The 21,077-nt window shown below is 34.8% G+C and overlaps 1 protein-coding gene and 1 long non-coding RNA gene across 4 annotated transcripts in view; one reads left to right on the plus strand and one right to left on the minus strand.

Moving 5' to 3' along the window:
* LOC135321142 (uncharacterized) overlaps positions 1 to 10,626 on the plus strand; it is a 30,057-nt gene extending 19,431 nt beyond the window's left edge. Inside the window, exon 2 of the long non-coding RNA XR_010380636.1 lies at positions 9,707 to 10,626. This is a non-coding gene — a long non-coding RNA (uncharacterized LOC135321142). The remainder of the gene's footprint in view (positions 1 to 9,706) is intronic.
* ZNF385B (zinc finger protein 385B) overlaps positions 1 to 21,077 on the minus strand; it is a 340,422-nt gene that overhangs the window by 48,360 nt on the left and 270,985 nt on the right. For all 3 annotated transcript variants that reach the window (XM_064484945.1, XM_064484946.1, XM_064484947.1), the window contains 2 exons: positions 13,625 to 13,663; positions 9,876 to 9,986 (listed from right to left, as the gene is read on the minus strand). In XM_064484945.1, coding sequence (XP_064341015.1) covers positions 9,876 to 9,986; positions 13,625 to 13,663 — 150 coding nt within the window. The remainder of the gene's footprint in view (positions 1 to 9,875; positions 9,987 to 13,624; positions 13,664 to 21,077) is intronic.

Consider the following 21,077-nt stretch of genomic DNA (forward strand, 5'->3'; position numbering starts at 1 on the left):
AGGTGTTCAGCCTAGAAATTCTACCTGATTTCTAATTGTGTGCTGAATAAATTTTTAGCTGAAGAATCCCAAACCACAAAAATCAAATGAAACATTATCTCATTGTAAGGATTTCACAACCAATCTTAACTAAGGAAATTTATACCAAACAAAGTAGAAAAATACACAAGACTTTAATAGTCTTCCCCAGTCCCAAAGTGGCAAGGCAACTTTTAGATGACAAAAATCACCAACAAAATGACTTGAAAATTCTTTCAGGAATCTTTTACTTTTGTCTAAAACTTAGTAACACAGGAAAATAAAAAGATAACCCACAGTATTTTGTTGTTGTGTTGTTAATGGAGGTGCTAGGGATTGAACCCAGGACCTCACGCATGCTAAGCATGCACTCTACACACTCTCCACCACCGAGCTATACCCCTACACACCCCTGACCCATAGTATTTTCTAAAAGGTGCTATTAGTGTTTGATTGGCAAACCAATATTTAAAGGAAATGTACCAAATCTTGCAGCATTGATGGTGAATCATAGAGGCTTACTGGTTTTCTGTTGAGAACATATTCCGATATGTGAGGGTGAGTTTTGGTACTTTCCCTGTAACATTCATTTTTACTGTTCTTCACATCACACTAGGTGGGTCATCCTAACTTTGAATATTACTGACACACAGAAGTAGCTAAAGTAACATGTCATGATGAGGTATCTACGTGGATTAAGAAAAAAAAAATCCCAAAGTGATTACATTATACATGTTGCATAACTTCCCCATTAGTTAAATTCAGGATCTGATGAGTCTTAATAAGTTATAATGCTCACTTTTTTTTAAACTTTGCTTTTATCCTAGACTTCATTTTCTTTCAGTGATGAATTTAATATCAGTCCTAAATTATCAAATGCCCACTTAAAATAAGGTAGTTCTGAGAAGGACTATGACACTTTGATAATATTATAGTGCTACTTCTGAGGCAACTTTTTAAAATTTAATAAGTAACTACTATATACCTCAAACAAGCTAAATTTTTTACAGAGCTTTCTTAAACAGCAGCTGTTGAAGAAAATTTTTAGCTCCCTATGTTCCTGCTCTCTATAACCACACTATATTTCTGTCATGTTGAAGCAAAAAATGTTCATCATTTTGTCAGCTCTGCCTGCAAAGCAGAGAATTACCTTCCCAGGCTCCTGAGATTTATGCTTTTAATTACCTCCTATCTGCTTCACTACCTTCCAAACCTAAGAATCACTATAAATAGTCTTATTTATGGGAAAAATGTAAAATGCTTGACAATAGCAGGCTATCACTTTTTAGATTTCCATTTGATGCTATTGACTCCTTATATCTTCAGCACCTCTTTTTTTTCTTCACAGAATTGGTTGATTTTTCAAACTTACAAAATTATTCATTTGTCCAATAATTTATACTGCTTAACAGCAGATGTAAACTTTACAACTAGCTTTCACTCACCTACCCAGCAATGAGATTATTATCACGGTGGTATCTATTTAATGATCAGCTGCAGAATTCAGTTTAAGTCTGATTTTCTCTGAATCCCTTCATCATAAACTCAACTTCTATGGCTTATTTCATTTCTGAATTGGGGGGAGGGCCCTGTTAGGATAAGTGAAATTTAGCAGGCTAGGCACCAATATTCTTAAACTCTGCCTCTCACATTTTATCAGCATCAATTTTTTTGGTAAAAAACCAATAAATTACTTATATACTTACACATACTTGTATACAATTTATATATGAGTATAGAAATATAAATACAGCATGATTAATAGACTAAAGAAGCTGCTACCTATCCCAGGGCCTTCAAGACAGATAGAGTAGGTGTGCGTAGGTAGCAGGCAGTGATTGTGTATGTACACATAAGAGGAGGGAACAGTTAACCTAAGACCTAACATGTGTATTATTTGTTGGATGTATCTGACAGTGGTGATGTAGGGAGAGCCAAATAGAAGACCACTAGTTAAGGTTTTCCTTGACATACCAGTTATCAAAGGCAATGTCTGAAAATTCAGGAAGTATAGGATAATTTTTTTAAACATTATGTTGGTTAGAGTTTCAAATAATATGCTCAATATGCTTAAAACAATTTTTTTTTACCTTGTAGGAAATTTTCAAGTGAAAAGTGCCTCAGAATTTAAAGCAATGAGTCCAATTTTTAACTTTTAAAAAAGCTTAATAAAGACTAACCATGTCCACAAAAGAAAGGCCAAATAGTGTATTTGTTGTACTTTAGTGCCAGAGAAAGAGGAAGAAGGGAGGAAAGAGAAGAGAGAGAGGAGGGGGAGGAGGACAGAGAAGCCAGAGTAGAGAACAAAAGATGAGGAACATGGTGGTTTAGTAAAAGAGAACACGTTTTGACAGGGAAAGAGAAACACTGATAATCGGTGGACAGAATTTCTGGAGTTAAAAGCAAGCACTAGGCAGCCAATAGCAAAATGCGAAATCCCCTAGAAGAATGTGATGACAACGAATAAAAAGCTTGATGGTTCAGAAAACGCCAGCGGGTGCCCTGGCCGCTGAGTGCCTGTTCTGCTTTCGCTGCAAGAGATCTCTTCCGACAAGGTGTCGAATGGGTTCCTGCTTCCTGGCCGCTTCGACTTCCCAGGGAAGGAACCTCAGCTGCTGCAGGGACTGGCTGTCTCGTGGCAGCTGGTAGAGACGGGAAGTTAGGTGTGGGGGCTAGAGGAGATGGAGGGTCAGCCAAGAGCACGGGGAAAGGGCGTAAATGTGATGCTGAGTTGTGGCTTTCTCCCTCATCTAATGACTGCTGACATCCCTGCTGGATGACAGAGAATGCCGGGGCCTCTAGCAGAAACAGTGCTAAGGCCTTTTCAGTGGCAGATAGAGGAAGGGGGCAGTTTGTTTATGCAAGACAGAAAATTTGGACTCTATTATATAAACTGCTAAAGAAATCAGGAAGTGGGCATAAGATTAAAACTACCAAAGAAAAAAAAAGAAGGATGAGATCTAGGCGGAAAGGTCCAGAAGGGCATACTTAAATAACCTTATCCAAATGAAAACTGCTAGGATGACAAAAGACGCAAAATGCAGAGGGAAGTGGCGATGCAGATGTATCAATTACACACTAAATGCAGTCATGTGGGAATTGAGGGTGATTGTTGGATAACTGCATTTTCTGAAATTTTAGTGAGATTTATGGTTAAGAATAGGAAAGTCAGGTCACCTACAGAAATGTTCACACAAATGGCTGGTCATCCTGTCATTGTAACTTCCAAGCAAATCCTTAATTTCCTGTCCATCTGTACTTTGTCAGTCTAAAGTAAATCAATGAAATGGCATGAGGTCCTCTCCTTGTCTTGAGATGTGAGGAGATAGAACACAACAAAAAGAACAGCGGGCTAAAATGAGACAGAGACATTGGGTAACTAAAAACCGGAACAAAGACAAAAACAGTACAACAGAATTAAAAATCCAGAGGAACCACAAAAGTAAAATAGAGAAAATGTGAACTACAAATGACTTGAAGTTTATAATGCTATTCAAAAAGTGATACTGTAAATTCAAAAAACTCAAATGAGTTAGATCCAAATGAATGGGGTCAGCAATTAGGGACCCTGCATCTCATGCTTAATCAATTGTGTTATTAATGCTGAGTATCAAAATTTCAGGGTCAATTACTGAATTAGAGTATATAAAACTTGATTAAAAAGATCATTATGCTCTCATTTCGATTTGCCCATGAAGCATAAAGGGTATTTATGATTAACTCTGTTCTGAGATAACAATAAAAGAAGATCATCTCTATTTTTAAACTTTTGAGAGTATTATGTTGCTCTGATTTTGGGTAAAAATCTGTTTAAGGACCAGTTTCCTTTATCCTTCTGCTACTCTTCCCTAATAAATTGAAATTAATATGAAAATTAGAAATTATTTGGGATCTGCCAACTTTCAACCTAGTCAAAAAGAGAAATGTAAGCCTCAAGAACCACTTAAAAGCCTATGTTAAAAGCTCTAGTTTCTAGTCTTTTCATCTGAAAACCTAAAGCCCAATAATTTTTAGTCTTCTTTAAAATCAACTACGAAACAGGATAGAAGACGTACTTCCCTGGCAAGGTTTAACTCTAGAAATGTATTTCCCAGCTAAAGGGAACGATTCAGACTTTGGCTTATCAATTTGTGACCATATTAGAGTTGCAGTGCACTCCTTCACTGGAGAAGAAGGGGGCATTCAGGCGCAGGACAGCTTCATTCAGTGCCCAGGTAAAACCATCTTAGGGAAAAAAAGGTGGCCAAGAAGAAACTAGGGATACAGGTGCCGCACACATTTGTGCAAACGTCTGGGACTTGGTTGGAAAGACATATGATTCCTGGACTGCAATGCCTGCAAAATGACAGTTAATGCTGTCAATTTGTAAAGGTTCATTTGGGAAATGTTTGTGATTAATGCATGCTCATTTGCATATCACTGTATTGTGTATATAAAGCTGTAGCCTTTTGCTTTCCAACAGTGGAGTTCTACGGAGATGATAAAAGCTGGACAAAGGGGGCTTCTGGACACTTAAACTAGGTCACATTGAATTTTAATGCATGAAGCCTGCCCGGGTACATTTTAGATGGGTAATGGAGAACGGCAGAATGCAGTCTGTTTACTGTGCAAATCTGCCTTCCAGATTTTTCAATAAACATATTTTCTACACTGAAGAGTGAAGCCAATTCAGTCTCGGGCTGATTTAGAAATGTTATTAAAGAAAATAAGGACGAGCATCTTCTTAATTCTTACATTAAAATGTAAATAGGATAATTATAAAATAATAAACTCTACCCCAAATAAAGAATGCTCAGTTGCAGAGCTCAGTTATGCAGATTACAGCACCATTACTAAACACTGAGAACATGTATATGTCACACTTGTGAATTTGCCATCCAGACTTTGTGGCTTTACTGCCCAGAGTCTAAGCATGACTCAGAAACTTAATTTCTTTCTCCATTATTAACAGAGCTTTTGAGTGGTGGCAAGGAGGCAGGTGGTCACATGCTTACATGTGTACATCTGTCCCTGTCAGTAAATACAAAGAAAATTACTGACATCGAATAAAGCTCAAGTCAAAGGTGAAATCTACCCCTAGAGCAATTCTGGGGTGGAGAAAGAAGACTGGCACACCTCCCCCCACCCAACCCGTGACACAAATAAAAACCAAAACTCATAGTCATTCTTTCTGGGTCTTAGCTGTTCCACCTGTAAGACGGAGGTGTGTATACTCTGTCCTTCTAATGTAAATACCACAGAAATTATTTTTAATCATACATAGAGCTGAAATGGTTTTCCCAAAGATCATGTAGTCCATTTTAGGCTGTATTATAGAAGAAGAAACTGAGGCCGACAGTGGTGAAATGGTTTATCAAGGTCAAAATTGGGATTTAAATCACATTCAAGGGCTCAATTCAGTGGGTGTTCTATAGTGTGCAGCCTTTCTATGTATGCAATGATGAAAATATAGAGCAGAAGACCTAGAACATGTTCTAAAAGGATCTAATAAAATTAACCCTTGAGTGCTTTCATTTACACACATGTTAAAAGTTGCTGCTGGACTCTGGAGCCTACTATGTATGGTGCTTGGCATAAAATAGCACAGTAAGTGCTAAGAAAATGCATAAAGTCATTATGGGAGGCGACATAATATAATGGAAGAGTTGTGGATTTAGAGGCAAGAGATCTTAATTTATGTCCTAATTCTGTCATTTATTGGCAATGAGAACTATGTAATTCCAAAACATCAGAAATAACCTAAGTGTCCACCAGTAAGGGACTAGATACTATGGAACATCTACACATAGAATACTATATTAGTTTTCTATTGCTGTTGTAGCAAATTAAAGCAACACACGTTTATTATCTTACAGTTCTGGAGGTCAGAGGTCTGACGTGGGTTTCACTGGGCTAAAACCAAGGTGTCAGCAGGACTGAACTCCCTTTTGGAGGCTCTAGGGGAAAATCAACTTCCTTGACTTTCCAACTCCTAGAAGCTTTCCACATTCCTTGGCATGTGGCCTCTTCTTTACCTTCAAACCAACAATGGCCAGTCGAGTGTTCTTAAATCACATCACTCTAACCTTCTCTTTTGCCTCCTTCTTCTACTTTTAAGGACTATTGGGGCCCAAGGAAAACCCTGGATAATCTATTTTAAGGTGAGTTGATTAGTGCCCTTAGTTCCATTTACTACCTTAATTCCCCTTTGCCATACAAGGTAACATAGTAAGAGTCCAGAGATTAGGATGTGGACATCTTTGCCTACCACAACTATAACAAAAACAATGAGGAAACTCACTATGTTCTGATAGGGAAGATTCTCCAGGATATATTGTTATGTAAAAAATGTGTGGCAAAAATGAATGTAAACAGTATGCTACCTTGTATAGGTAGTGGAAAAGAGAGGAGATCGAGTGTATATACATACTTGGTTATACTTGCATAAAGAAACCCAGGAAAGATATACAAGAAATATTGAGGTGGCGACAGATAGACAAGGAAAGACATGGAAGTGGGGAGGATGGGGAATAGGGTGGAACAAGATTTTTTAATGTATCCTTTAAAATTAATTTGCTTTTCACACCATGTAAATACATATTTTTTTAATTCAAGGGATTTGTAATTGCCCCAACGTCTCTATTATTCACTTGATGGTTCAAACATTTTGTTTTGAAGAGCCTGCCTATCATCAGCCTTAGTTTTCTCTTCTTAAAGGAACTATTCTAACAGGCAGAGCCTCGCTTGTCAGTAGCTTTGTATTAGCAGTTCTCCAACATGACATTCACAGACTTCATGAAAGTCTGCATCTTTTGCAAGTTTTTTGAAGTTTTATTTTGCCCTCTATTTGCATTGTATTATGAGATGTTTTTGACATCTGGCGTTGCTGCACTGGGAATGCTAGAACTAAATATGGAACATGTCTTCAGGTGGGCACTCATTTTGTAAGTGGCCAGTTAAGTAGCAAACATGAACATTTTCATTTTATATTCGTAAAGTTACAGAGATGTTAATTTCCCTATGTGACTGTGGAAGTCTGGATAATAAGTGGGCAAAATTGTTAAATATACTTGGAACTATTTCAGTATTTATTATTCTGTCTTTTCTTTAAAAAATTCTTTTCATTATTATACCTTAAATCTAGTAGTAATATTATAGTTTAATATATCTAGTAGGTGTGTCTATAATTAATTAGTCTTCAATTTACAAACTTGCATGACTCCTATCACATTGATCTTTTTCTAGTCAGGTTTACTGAAGTATATTTTACATACAGTAAAATTCTCTTTAGGTATTGAGTTCTATAAGTTTTGAAAAACAAAACAGTTGTGTAACTACCACAACACGAAAGATTTAGAACATTTCTATCATCCCAAAAAGCTCCCTCACACTTCTTGGTGATCAACTCCCCAACCCCACCCTCAATCCCTGTTAACTACTAATCTGATTTGTCCCCATAGTTTTGTCTTTTGCAAAAGTTGTATGAGAGTAATCATACAATACACAGTCTTTTTGTCCAACTTATTTCATTTAGCACACTATCTTTGAGATTCATCCACTTTGCAGGATATATCAGTACATCATTTATTTTATTGCTGGGTAGCATTTCATTGTAGGACTATACCACAGTTTGTTTATCCATTCATCAGCTGATAGACATTAGGATCAATTACAGTTTTGGGCAATTATGAATAAACTTACCATAAAAGACATATATATATGAACATACATTTTAATTTCTCTTGAATAAATGCCTAGAAGTGGGACTGCTGAGTTGTATGGGAAATGTTATCTATAACTTTATAAAATTTCTTATAACTACCAAACTGTTTTCTAAAGTACCTGCACCATTTTGCATTTCCATCAACAATGAATGAGAGTTCCAGTTGGTTCTCATCCGTGCCACTTGGTAATAGTATCAATTTGTTTAAATTTCATCATTTTAATAGGTATAGTGATATCTGATTGTGGTTTACATTTCCTTAATAGCTAATGCTGTTGAGCATTGTTTTATATACTTACTTATCATTCATATTTCCTTTCTGGTAAAGTGCTTATTTAAACCTTTTGCCCATTCATTATTTATTATTGAGTTGTAAGTTATTTAAATATTCTCCATACAAGTCACGTGTTTTACAAATATTTTCTTCCAGTCTATAGCTTTTCTTCTCATTTTCCTAACAGTGCAATAGTGTCATTTGAGTACAAGTCTTTAATTTTGATGACGTCTAATTATAAGCATTTTTATAATGCATATTTTTGTTTCTTAAGAAATCTTTGCCTAGCTAAAGCTCACATAAACTTTCTCATGTGTTTTCTTCTAGAAGTTTTATAGTTTTAACTTTATAGCTATATATTATGTAATTGAACTAATTTTTGTATTTTGTGTGAGACAGCCATCAAGTTTCTTTTTTTTTTTTAATTTACATGTGTATGTCCAATTGCACTATTTCTTGCAAAGATTAACTTTTCTCCAATGAATCGTCTTTGCAAGTTTGTTGATGATCAACTGACCATATAGATGCAGGTCAATTCTGTTCTGCTGATCAATGTGTCTACTATCCTTTCACCAATATTACAGTCTTGATGACTATAAGTTTTATAGTATGTGTTGAAATCAAGAAGTGTAAGTCCTCAAACTGTTCAAACCGTTCTTTCCTAAAAAATGTTTTGGCTATTACAGGGCTTTTCTTTTTATGTACACTTAAGAAATAGCTTGGTATTTTCTACAAAAAAGTCTTCTGGGATTTTAATCTGGATTATGCTGGGTCTACAGATCAATCTGGGGAGAAATGACATCTTAACAATAACGAGACTTTGAATGAATTGGTAGTACATAGTTCTCAATTTATTAGGAACATTTTAATTCTTGAATAGGGATTTGAAAAAGATTTTATCAGGTGCCAAAAAGAAAAAAAACTCATTGGATTTTTTGTTGAAATTGAATTAAACATACTTTTATAAATCATGATAAACATATCTCCTCTTTTCTAATGACTATAATTTTCATTATGTTTGCTATGTAGAATTATCAAAACATCATTTGATGGTATATGCAAACAAGGGTATTATTTTGGTATTTCCAAAAAACATGAATCTTATATATGAGAGAATCTTATACTCTGAAAAATGACTTCTATGGTGAAATAACTCAGGAAATACCACATATAATATACAGCCGCCAGATACAGAATTGCATTGGTCATTAGCTTTACTTGGTAGTTGGCTATTATAAATTCTAAGATTATTTGATTTCATGTTATTTTATTTCTATATTTAAAAATCAACTTTCAAAAAGTATTGATTTGTATCCTTTTCATGTTATCATTTTTTTTTAACAGGATGGTTATGCTAGAGAGATAAAATAATTTACAAAGCTTCTTCTCTATTTCCATGTTCTGGGAAAATGTACATTGTATAATAAATTATTCTCTCAGGTATTTAACATGATTTGGCACAGATTAAATGTGACACTTTTTATCAAGAGTAATAACAATGTCTCTCTTCAGCATTTTGCATTTTAATTTTTTTCATATTTTCATTGCATTTTAAACTTTTAAAAATATTTTCTGCTATTCAAGTCTTTTTGAAAAGTAAATAAAACTAGTAGGATTAAGGGTAAAATGGTACAGGTGAGACTGATCACATAGAGAAATCCTTGATTTTTTTGTTTGAGAAATTCTTGATTTTTATCCCTCTATGGCTCAAGGTTCTAATGCTGAATCAAAATCCCTTGAAGATCTGGCACCCTGAAATAAGTGAGCCACCAACAGGAGTGGCCACCAGAGAGTACGTCAATACGAAGAGATGCACAGATTCAGAACAATCAGACTTTGAGCTCGACAGACTACAGAGAGCAATGAAAAGGTGATACTCACATCCGAGTTAAAGCGAAGCTGACAGACATTACAAGAAATAACTTGTTTCTTCTTTGGGGGAATGGACACTCCAAATGTGTGGTTAATGACTGCTTTTTGCACAGGATCCATCTGAAGAGCAAATGATAAAATAGTCAATTTATAACCTCCAAGAACAGACAGCAGTGTGAGAAGTCAAAGTAGCTGTATTAATCCTTAAGGTTTTAACTTTTCGTTCTGAACCAAGGATAATAAAGAATCTCATTCAATAATAATATACTTGGTTCCAGGAATTAAAAACAAAACAAAAAACTGGTTTGAAAACATAACACAAAAAAACTACAGGAGAATCACAACATTACAAGAAATCTTATATCTATATAAGAAACTTTGAAAAACCTTAAAAGAATCATAGAACGCAAAAACTTAAGATCCAAAGGTTAGGGTTAAAATGAATTGTTCGTATTTTACCCACATGAGGTGATAATACTTCAGGTGGTCTGAAATGACCTCAGTTGTGATTGTTACAGATACATCTAAGTTCCTTAGTTTTTTTTTTTTATCTATGGCAAAGTCATAAATAACAGGCTCATATTATAGCACAGAAAATGTTGATATTTATTTTAAAATAATTTATTGTTGTTCATATGCTACAGATATTCATTCTACTGGAAGTGCATGACCTATTTGTACACTCAGATGCCCCTAGCAGATTGGTTAATATGCAACCCCGTTTAAATATTTATCAAGTAAAGTTTTGACTTATAACTTGTGACTTTGCTCCCTTCGGTTTGTATGTACGACACATAATCAGAGAAATATACAGTGATAAAAATTCTCAACCATAGAAAAAGTATGGCACAAAGCCATGAAAAAAATACTTGGAAAAAAGAAAGAACACTATCTGCAGAGCCTATAAAAAGGGAGACACAGCAGTGATTCTCTTGTGCACTCCAGATAATCTCCAGCATTAACATCAGACAACTGGCAGTTCAAAAAACAATGCGGGTGATGAACAAAGCATAACTTATAAACAGATGTAACATGAACAAGGACAGATCCACTGACACCAGCGTCTAGGAAATCTCCAGAGGTTAGAGCTCAGGATTGGATTAGCTGATGCTATTTGGTAGCAAGGAGAAATAATAACCATCCCTGACGAGGAGTACAAACCAACAAAGTGCAAAATTAGCCATTAGAAGAACTTAAATACATTAGAAAGGTGGGTGGATTACATAGTTATTGAATAGTAAGGTAGTCTATTCTTCACTACAAATTTAAGAGAGATGACAGGACAATGTATTCCCACTATAAAGAAAAGCTACATGGTTTGAAATGCTTAAAAAAATTCACAGGGAGTTTTCTAGAGTGATAGAACTATTTTATACCCTGACTGTAGTGGTGGTTACACAAATTTATACATGTGCTAAAATTCATAGAACTATGCACATTCCCCAAAAGTCAATTTTATCTATGATAATTTAAAAAGTAAAAAAGAAAAAGAATTGTTAAAAGTAACTACTAAATATAAAATATCATTACTGGAAAATCAGGGTATTTATTTTGCTTAAGGTTGTGATTGATTGCATTAAATCTTATTTAATTAGAAATTTAAAAAAAACCCTCTATGGGCAAAGAAAATCTCAAAAGATCAGAAAATAAAACCCTAGTTCACTTTCTTAGTATACTCACATGTGCATACCCTTAAGTCTCATCCATCCATTTGCAAAACATGAAACTGTACTTTCTGATTGTTACTAAAGATGGCAAATCAGTTTGGACAGGCTTAAAAATAAAACAGCCTAACTATACCGGCAGGATGGAAAAACTACACTGTTTTGCGAAGTTAACAAAATAAGAGCATTTTATTGAGATATTTCCTGTTCTCAGGCTCTAAAAAATACATCTGGTGACGTGTGACCTACATGGGATAAAACTATATGATTATTTTCTAAACACATTTTCTGCAAGCCACTTTCATTATTTTTGACATATCCATATACTATTGTGCTATTATTATTCACTTAATATTTTTCTCTAAATGAAATTAAAATCGACTTTTTAAGAACAAAAATAATAAAAGTATTTTTAAAAATAGTATTCATGAAATCATAGTTTTAATGTATATCTTTTCCTATTACTCATTTCAAAAAATATATTAAAATTTAACATTAAGAATTAAAGCTTTCATCATCTAAAATAAATACATATATCCTAGCTGTTCCTGTACTGCAATATAGAAATACAGATGAAAGATACATCTAAAAAAATCTAATTCCAAATTTTTAGTAAATCAAGATATCTGTCATGAGCTCCAACACAATTCTTGGATATAATCATTTCCTTTAAGTTTTTGAAATTGTTAGCTTCCTACATAATTTTTCAAATAACTTTTGACACAAATTTATTCTACCGAAATCTCATATTTGAACCCCATCAGCCTGGAAATAACATTTATATTCCCAAGGCTGAGCTACTCTCTTCCTGAAAGGTGAGTTCTGGCCAACAACCCCCCAACCCCATAAAAAGGCAGGTGAGTTCCCGGCCATCTGCTCCATGAAAAGCAAACTTAGGAGGTTCCTTAAAAAAACTCTTAACCAGAATCGGCTTCTCTATTTTATAAACATAAGCCTACTTGTCCTCATAGAACATAGTCCTTTTATCACATTTCTTGTCACCTGCATTAATTTTGCTGCCTTTCCAGCCTTTGAATGATTTACTACTAATCATATGAAAATTGTATCCTCCATGTTTCTCACTTGGAATAGATTTTTCTCTACTTTCCACTTGATTCTTTATTTTCTTATAGGTATTTGAAGAAAAGACTCACTTTTCTTTTTTCTGTCTAAATCTCTTTTGTCTTCTTTTGTTTATCATAGAATTCTATAATTATATTTTTTATTCAAACGTCACTTGGTAGAACATGATTTAGTTGAAGGAAGACTTTAAATGGAATAAGAAAGAATGTTCTGCTTGCCAATTCATCTCATATCTTGAAACAGACACTGTCTAGCTGATGTTTTGAGTATTTGCCATCTGATGCAGTAACTACAAATACCTATGTCATTTTAGTGGGATCCAGACTTAGCAATAACATAGAAAAGGTTTTCAGATCTTTCTCTTTTTTTTTTTAAGTACAAAGTGGCAAAATCATGAATTTTTTTTCTGGTAGCATTTCGACAATACTCTAAAAATTAAATAAAAATAATAACTGTGATGTTAATTTATATTAACTTAAATTTTTTTCATCTACCAATGCCAAGTCAGTGCTGTCTAATTGTAATGAGACGTGCATAACTAAATCGATGGCAAGTCATATTCAATCACCAATTTTCAGGATGAATAAAAACATTCTCATAAATCCTCAAATGTGATAAGTGCAAATGATTCAGTTTAGTATAGTGAAAACTATATATGTATATCAATGATTTTATACATAGAATACTCAGGAAAATAAATGGAGGTACTATAATTATACAACTCTTATTTTTAAAGATTCCAGTTGGATTTCATAGACATTTGATTGTTAAAAATGAACAAGTGTTTTCAAACATCTTTATTAAAATGTTTGTATCACTTTTAAATAAACAAATAGCTTATTAATTACTTGTATTAAATTAGCTTATGTGGGTTCACATTGCACAGGAAAGCTGTCTGTGGATTGACAAGACTGTGATTCACTGGTAAATAATACTAAAGAAAAGCTTTTTTTTTAAAAAAAAACAAAAACAAAAAACTACCATATAGCTCTAGCTACCAATAGTCCTTACCTGGCAGAATTTATTGGTCCCAAATAAGCCTCTTCTTTTCTAAAAAAGTAAAAGTTAGAAGTAGTCATCTGGAATTTTGAGGCTTGCAAGCACATTTACATGAAATTTTAAAAAATCCACTTCTTTGCTCATCTCTGATTAAAAACCCCTGAATGCTTACTAACTAGGAAGCACCAAGAGTTAACACTCACCACTTTTTCTAATGAAAGTCATGTAGAAATGAAAAGCAAAATCTATTAGTGCAATTAACTGGTAGGTAATAAAAATGAAAGATGGAGTTGTGGCTGTTACCAGGACTTGAGGAGATAATTGGAGGCTGTAGACAAATTAACTATTATATTACAGTGCTTATAAAAGGAATTAATAAAGCTGGCCTTATCACACCATCTACTAATTTTTCAGTATCAAAATAAGAACAAACAGGTATCTTTGGTGTATTCACTAAGTTTATGGAACTACAGATCTATGTGAACTTTTAAAAAATATCATTACTTTCACTGAATATACCAAAAAGTAATCTACGTCTGCACAGTGTAAGCAATCATATAAAGACACACGTAGTTGCAAATAAAACCTAGCCACAGGGAAAAGACATACACTGTAGCACCTCACTAAAGGCAGGATGAAGGCTATGGGAGGGCAGAGAATTTAAGGTGGGGGCTATGTGATCAAATGACTTAGTACTAGATGACGCTTACACTGGAGATAATTTTCCTAGATGGAACTTTAGGCAAAGAAAATAAAATTACAAACATTCCAACTATCTCAATAACTTTCAAGAGGATGAAGTTTGAATTGTATTCTTGTAAGAGTCTTACAATGACTTCACTAGCTATCAAGTGGGACTGGGTATAGGAGAAAACAAGCCTCACTCAATTAAAAAGCAAAAAATACTGCTCAAGAATTATACAGGGCTTTCTTCTATGTGGTTAAATGGCTGAGTACCCATCCTATCCTTTAAAATAGGGACATTTCATCTTAAACTTAGTGATTACTCTAACCAACGTTCTAAAGAGCATTTGGTAACCACTTACACAAAATAGTAGGCGATACTAGCTTTTCTCCCAAACAGAAGTAGAAACCAGGTTTTTGACTTTAAAAATTTAAAGATTAGTCATCCAACAAACATTTCTGGAGGCCTCATACATTTCAGATGTTGTCTCAGATTAGATGAGGTCAGATGAGTGAAACACAAGAAAGAACATTATTGTAAAGTTAAAAAGTGAGAGAGAAGTGACCATTAAGCAAAATAATGAGGCATGAGAAGGCACATAAAGGTCTGTTCCCTTGGCCCTACCTGTACTTTGTTTATATATATATATATGTATATATTTATTGAAGTATAGTTAGTTTACAGTGTTGTGTCAGTTTCTGGTGTACCCATCTGTACTTTGGACTTTTCCCCCCTTTTCTGATTTTCTCCCACTTCAAGCATCCAGGATCCTCCCTTTAACACTGATAATGTCAATGTGTTATCCTCCCAGGGTATTTGCCTTTTAATTCCTTTTTCTGGCTGTGTAAAAATAATACATGTCTTAATAAGCGCAGCCTAGATTTATGGGGCTCTTACCACGTGCCAGGAACTACGCTAAGGGGTTATCTAGTGTTGGCTCCACCATCGCATGAGACAGATCTCATTATTATCCTCCTTTTAACAAATGAGGATCAGAGGCTTTGAGAGGTTTAATAACTTGTCACCCTCACATTCATGGGTCTGAAGCCAGGATTCAAGTTCAGGCAGGAGTCTCTCCTCACATTGTCCCCTGCTAACGGACCACCGAGCAGGAATGATGAGTGTTGTGCGCGGCGCAGCTGTAGGGTGTGATATTTGGGAAAAAAGGATGAGTGTTCCTAGAATTTCTGAAGCCTAGAGGGCAGCTGCCCAGTCAAGCTACAAGCACAGTCTGCTTGGTGCTTAAGTAAAAGTTTCCTGGAGAAGTGAGTCTCAGTTTTTCACTATCTGACCGATTTATGCCCTTCTTAGGATAAGCCCATTTCTTCTTGGGCTACTTCAGGAAAATCATAAATAAAAATTGATGCTGTCCTGTTCTCTTTCCCTGTTGTAGCAGTTGGGCTTACAAACAGAAAAAAAAGAGAAAGTTCCAGGAATATTTAGAGATTACACAAAGCAGGTGATGGTCATCATTTGCACCTGTCCTTGATTTACTGCAAAACAGACCTCAGCCACTAAATCCTTGTGACGTAGGGCTTTCTGGTAGTTTGGCAAAGCAAACATTTTTTAACTGCAACATTGTCAAATTACAGTAGCACAAAAAATGAATTTTGTTCATGCCTTCCTTCTTCAATATCTGATTTATGGAAAAGAATGAGACAATGGGGTCTCATTAGAACTTCAAATATTCATGAAGTGACACTTTTAAAAGTGACAGCTACGTCACTGATGAGCAATAGTTCTCTGAAGTTACTTCAAAAAAGGTTTTGCCTTTTATATTTAAATACTCTGGCCACATGCCTTTATAATACTGTTTTACTTGTTTCAAAGCCTTGAAAACTTAAACAGAAACAAAGCAAGACACTGCTATTGCAAAACAAATTCCTTTTCTCAAAGATAGGAAATACAAACAATTGCATACTGTTGGCAATGGTAGTTCAACCACACAACTCTGTACTGTTTTGGATTTAAAGTCAGAAGTCTCTATAAAAACTAACCACATGGACTGTTACAGTAGAATTGCACGCTACTGTGAGACCTGCATTTTTTGCATCTGGACTGTATAAAAGCTGAGACTTGCCATATTGCCATTGCTTCTCCTCCCCCAAGCATCCTGACGGGGGCCACCTGAATGCCATCATTGTCACTGAAAGGAAGACAAATAGCACGCCACGCTCTCCACAGACTGTTGGTTCAACCAAGTGCCATATTTAGCTCTTTGCTAAAACCACACATTGGCTGTGACTTGCAAACAAAATCAGCTGTGCCCTTGAACCACAGGGATACCTTTACTCCACCAGAAAGTTAACCAGTGATTCAGAATTGGTATAAAGGCTAAAATAACACCCGCTTCAGAAAATACTAGGTCACATTATATCTAAGTCTCAGATCCAATAAAGCTATTATATTATTACTACTTCTATTTTATCAAAATACTTTATGTATTTTGAGGCTGGTTGATAATTAGTAATAACTGATTTCATCAAATAAGACTTATATATTCTACTGACTACCAGAATAAGGAAAAAACACCTTGTGATCTATTTTGAAGATCTGTTTGGAAAGGAAACTAAACTGCATTTTCCAGTAGGTTTTTGTTGTTGTTGTTGTTGAGAAATTCCACCTTGATTTTATTTTTAGAACAATAAAAAAGAAACATATACAGAATACTGAGATGTGTGTTTCTACCATAAAATAATGCCCTCTTTCTAGAGTACTCTGAAAATAAAAAAGGCAACCTTTTTAGAGATTAATTGTTTCATATCAGCTAAGACAGTTCTGTCCTTGGGAAATTTTGTTCCTTTCCAACACATCACACTTTCATAAATATATAATTTTCAATTTACACAAACACTGTATTTTCTTGAAACTTGATTCATTTAACAATAATTTATTAAGCGGCTATTAAGCACTGTTTTAGGAGCTGGACATATACAGTGGAGAACAAACTTTCAACAATATAACATTCTAGTTGGGGAGACCTATACAGGCATCCCCCTTTTTTTGAAAGTTTGATTTATGCTACTCAGTTTTGCAAAAAGACCTACATTTGTACCTGTTTTCACTAACTGAAAGAAATCCAAAGAGGAGTTTTGCTTTTATGCCAAAAGGTGAAAAGCAAAAATAGCTTTTAGCATTTCTTTTGTAGGGAACCTCTATGGAGGCAGCCTGCATCCCAAGCACCGGCAGTGATACTACCAACCCCCTTCCCCGGGGACGACACTCAGCATCTCTGTATCAAGCGGTACAATAGTTTTGAAGTGTGTCCATGAGTATCTATGCTGTATCTGAATTTGTGTATCTGTTAGCAAGGTGTGTCCTAAGGCAGTTGCTTCTTCATTTTACAACATTTTAACTTAGGAAAGATTTCATGGGAATGGTCTACTTTTGGATAGTGGAAGAAACTTGCATATCTAAAGTTATAGATAAGGTATTTTCAGAGTGTTTTAAGTACCATAAAACAACAACAACAACAACAACAACAACAACAACAACAACAACAACAACAACAACAACAGAATGGGAGAGAAACACTATTTTATAATGGATAATTCCTAAAAACATCTTCATTGTTTTGAGACAACTGTGATTGAGATACTTTCACATGTAAAAACCATCCCATGATTTAGGGAAGCTGATACAGAATTCAGAATCATACAACTGGTAAAAACTGTAAAGGGCAAGCTCTTCAGTTTTCAAAGCCATCTGTGAGATCTCCACAGAGGATTTTCTTCAACTACCAAGTCTCAAGACAACACTTGGATCTCAGAGCACTATCATCATGTCTTCAGTGTGGTTGGCGCCGCTGCTTTTTAGTGAGTAACAAAATGACCATGAGTTACTTCTCTTTGTTTTTTAAATAAGTACTTATTTTGTCTAAGCTCTAGTAATTTTTTCACTAAGATATTACAAGAAAATTATTTTTTATTTTTAACACTTTTGGAACTTTAAAAAGTCACCAAATGGTACAAGCAAAAAAACTAAAAGGAAATGAATGGGTGGTTTCACCATCTCTCTCTTTTGTCAGAAAACAGCTTAACACTTTGACAGATAATTTTTAAATTGTTCTAAGTAGAAGGAATACATTTTAAATTCTTTTTCAGACAGTAGTTATTTTGTTAATAGGAGATCCCATAAGATTAGACCCGTGTACTTTACTGAAGCTGAATGTCTAACTCTGACAGTAGCTCCTTGTACGTAATCATATGGTCAGTGCAAATGTAAAATGTTCCGTTTTCCTGGCTGGCCCCACATGCCTGGTGACTTTCCATGCTGCCAGGGATCAAGAGTGATGCAGCAAAGCTGGAGTTATGACGCTGAGTAACTTAAGAAACCACATCAAAGAGCATTTCAAAAAGTTCAGTTCAACAAATAAGACTTTCAACTCACATTGGCAATGGGTCTGACAACTGAAGGTTCACTCACACCTCACTGCGTGGATATACACACCCAGCAATGTGTTGGGTGTTGATGTTCCTGTTCAAACGTTAGATGAGTAAACCTAAGAATTGAAATTCAATTGCACATGTACCCATATTCAAGTTAAAAAATGCATTTTGGAAGGTCTAATTGGTTAAGATGATGCATTAAGGGAGCCCAGACCATCTTCAACTTCAACTGCAGCTGCTCCTCTCAGTGTAGGGAAAAGGCATTAAGGTCATTATGTCTCTTAAGGAATCCCACTGGTTTTCTTTGTTCGTTTCCATTCTAGAACAAGCAAATGCTTAGATATGATTGGAAGCCATTAGGAAAGAAAAGTGTTTTTCCATCAGGACACAAAGAAAGTTCTTGAAAGCATTTTTATTTTATCTTCAAGATTTGTTATTCCTATAACTAGAATAATTTTTGGCCAATACACGCATACACATTTGAAAGATCTGTAACAACTGTCAAAGACAACGTAGCAAAAAGTTCCTATGAAATTGTTAATGCCCTTTTGAGAGAATCTGAGAGAGGTTACAAAATTTTAAGAAAAATGAAAAACTACCTGGAATCTTTTAGAGAATTAATAACAATTTAGCTCTACTCTGATTTTTAATGGCATAGAGGAAGAAATAAAAATGATGACAAATATTATTAATATTATTTTCCTGTGGAAAAGTTACTACCTTTGAAGTATTTATACTTCATATTTCTCAATGAGGTATATTCATATTTCAAAAGAACAAAGGCCCCAGGTGTACATAGTTGACAAGGAACTATGTCATCCAAAGAAAAACACCAACAAAGGTAGTTAGAGTACACTATTAAGAGTATTGGGAACAAGGGCTGGATTCACCAAGAGAATCTGAAATAAATGAGTCAGGTGCTACCTATGTTATTTGGTAGTTTGTCTCTTTAGGGTGAAATAAAACAAGAAATAAACCTGAAAAATATGGGATATGGTATGAAAAGTAGTTTTTCAGAGATATGGACTGAGAAATAGTTTTTCAATAGATGTGCAAAATACTAAATAAGATAGAGATTCATTTGAAGAGAGGTTATGAGAAGTGATTATTCTACAGTACATTGAACAAAGACACCCATTCTGAAGTTTAGAAGGACAGACTAATATCTGGGAGAGAAGACAGTCACCTACTTCTTGACCTTTCCTGTTGCTCTTTTTAAAATATTGACTTGAAAACAACCTCTCAAACATGTCTCCAGGATTACATTCCCATAACATAAAATTCGAAAATAGTCTGAGAAATCTTTTAAAAAAAATTTTTTTTTATTCTTTAGGAGGGAAAAAAAGGCATACAAATAACCAAAGACTGCTTGCTGATGCCTATGAATATAGTTTTAAAAAATTATTGATGCTAAGTCTCCTATTCTAAGTAAGTAGTGATATGTTTGTTTATTTTCTGGTAAATGGGCTAAAAATGTTACAAGGGCTTTCTAAGAGACTAGGGAAATAATGAGCTTTCTTGATTTAAAAATCAATACATCTCCTGAACAGCCAACTGCATTAACTGACATACTTTCAAAATCATTCTGTCAAAGCTAAGTTTGAAAGGCTGTTCAGTAACTAATCAGTTATATCCTGATGCTGAGGCAAAACAGGTCCGTGACACAAATTAAAAAGGCTTAAGATGAAATGAAAACCCCACCAGGCAGGAAGAATTGCAAAATTAGAAACCTGGATCTGTTCGGATGTATTCTTAATTCTGCAAAGCAAAGTGGAAAGGAAGTGTTTTTCCTCTACCAGAGGACAGCACATTCCTTACTCTTGTCCGTAGAAGCAACTTGACAATTGAGGACTGACAAGGCTCAGTGCAAGGCAGCAAATCTGTAACACTCCGACCCTGAACATTTCAGGCTCTTACTCCCCAGGCCACGCTCTCATGACACAGTGGTAAAATGTCAGAGATTATCTACATTTTCAAACTGGTTTTTAATTGATTTTAGTTTGAGCTTCAAAACCTTCCCTCCTATCCTACCCCCAGACAGAATCCTAACTGGAAATTCAATATAATAAAACAATGAAAACAGTTCTGGTTAAAGCATATATAGGTCAGGCCCCAGGCTCACCAGCCTGATTTCAGTCCAATTTCTTTACCTGAAAATGAGAAAAGATTTGAAGAATTTTAGTAACTTGCTCGAGTCTCTTTAGCTAAGACCAGAGCCCAGATCTGCTATGGGTTGCCAGATTTGCAAATAAAAACCTTTTAAAAAAATAGAGATATGTGCCAAATATTGCATAGGATATTCTTTTTTATGATGGTTTTATTTTGAAATCATTATAGATTCACAGTAAGTTTATAAAGAAGTATAAAGAAGTCCTGTGTACTCTTCACCCAG

This window comes from Camelus dromedarius, chromosome 4 (assembly GCF_036321535.1).
Source record: "Camelus dromedarius isolate mCamDro1 chromosome 4, mCamDro1.pat, whole genome shotgun sequence".
NCBI lineage: Eukaryota > Metazoa > Chordata > Mammalia > Artiodactyla > Camelidae > Camelus > Camelus dromedarius.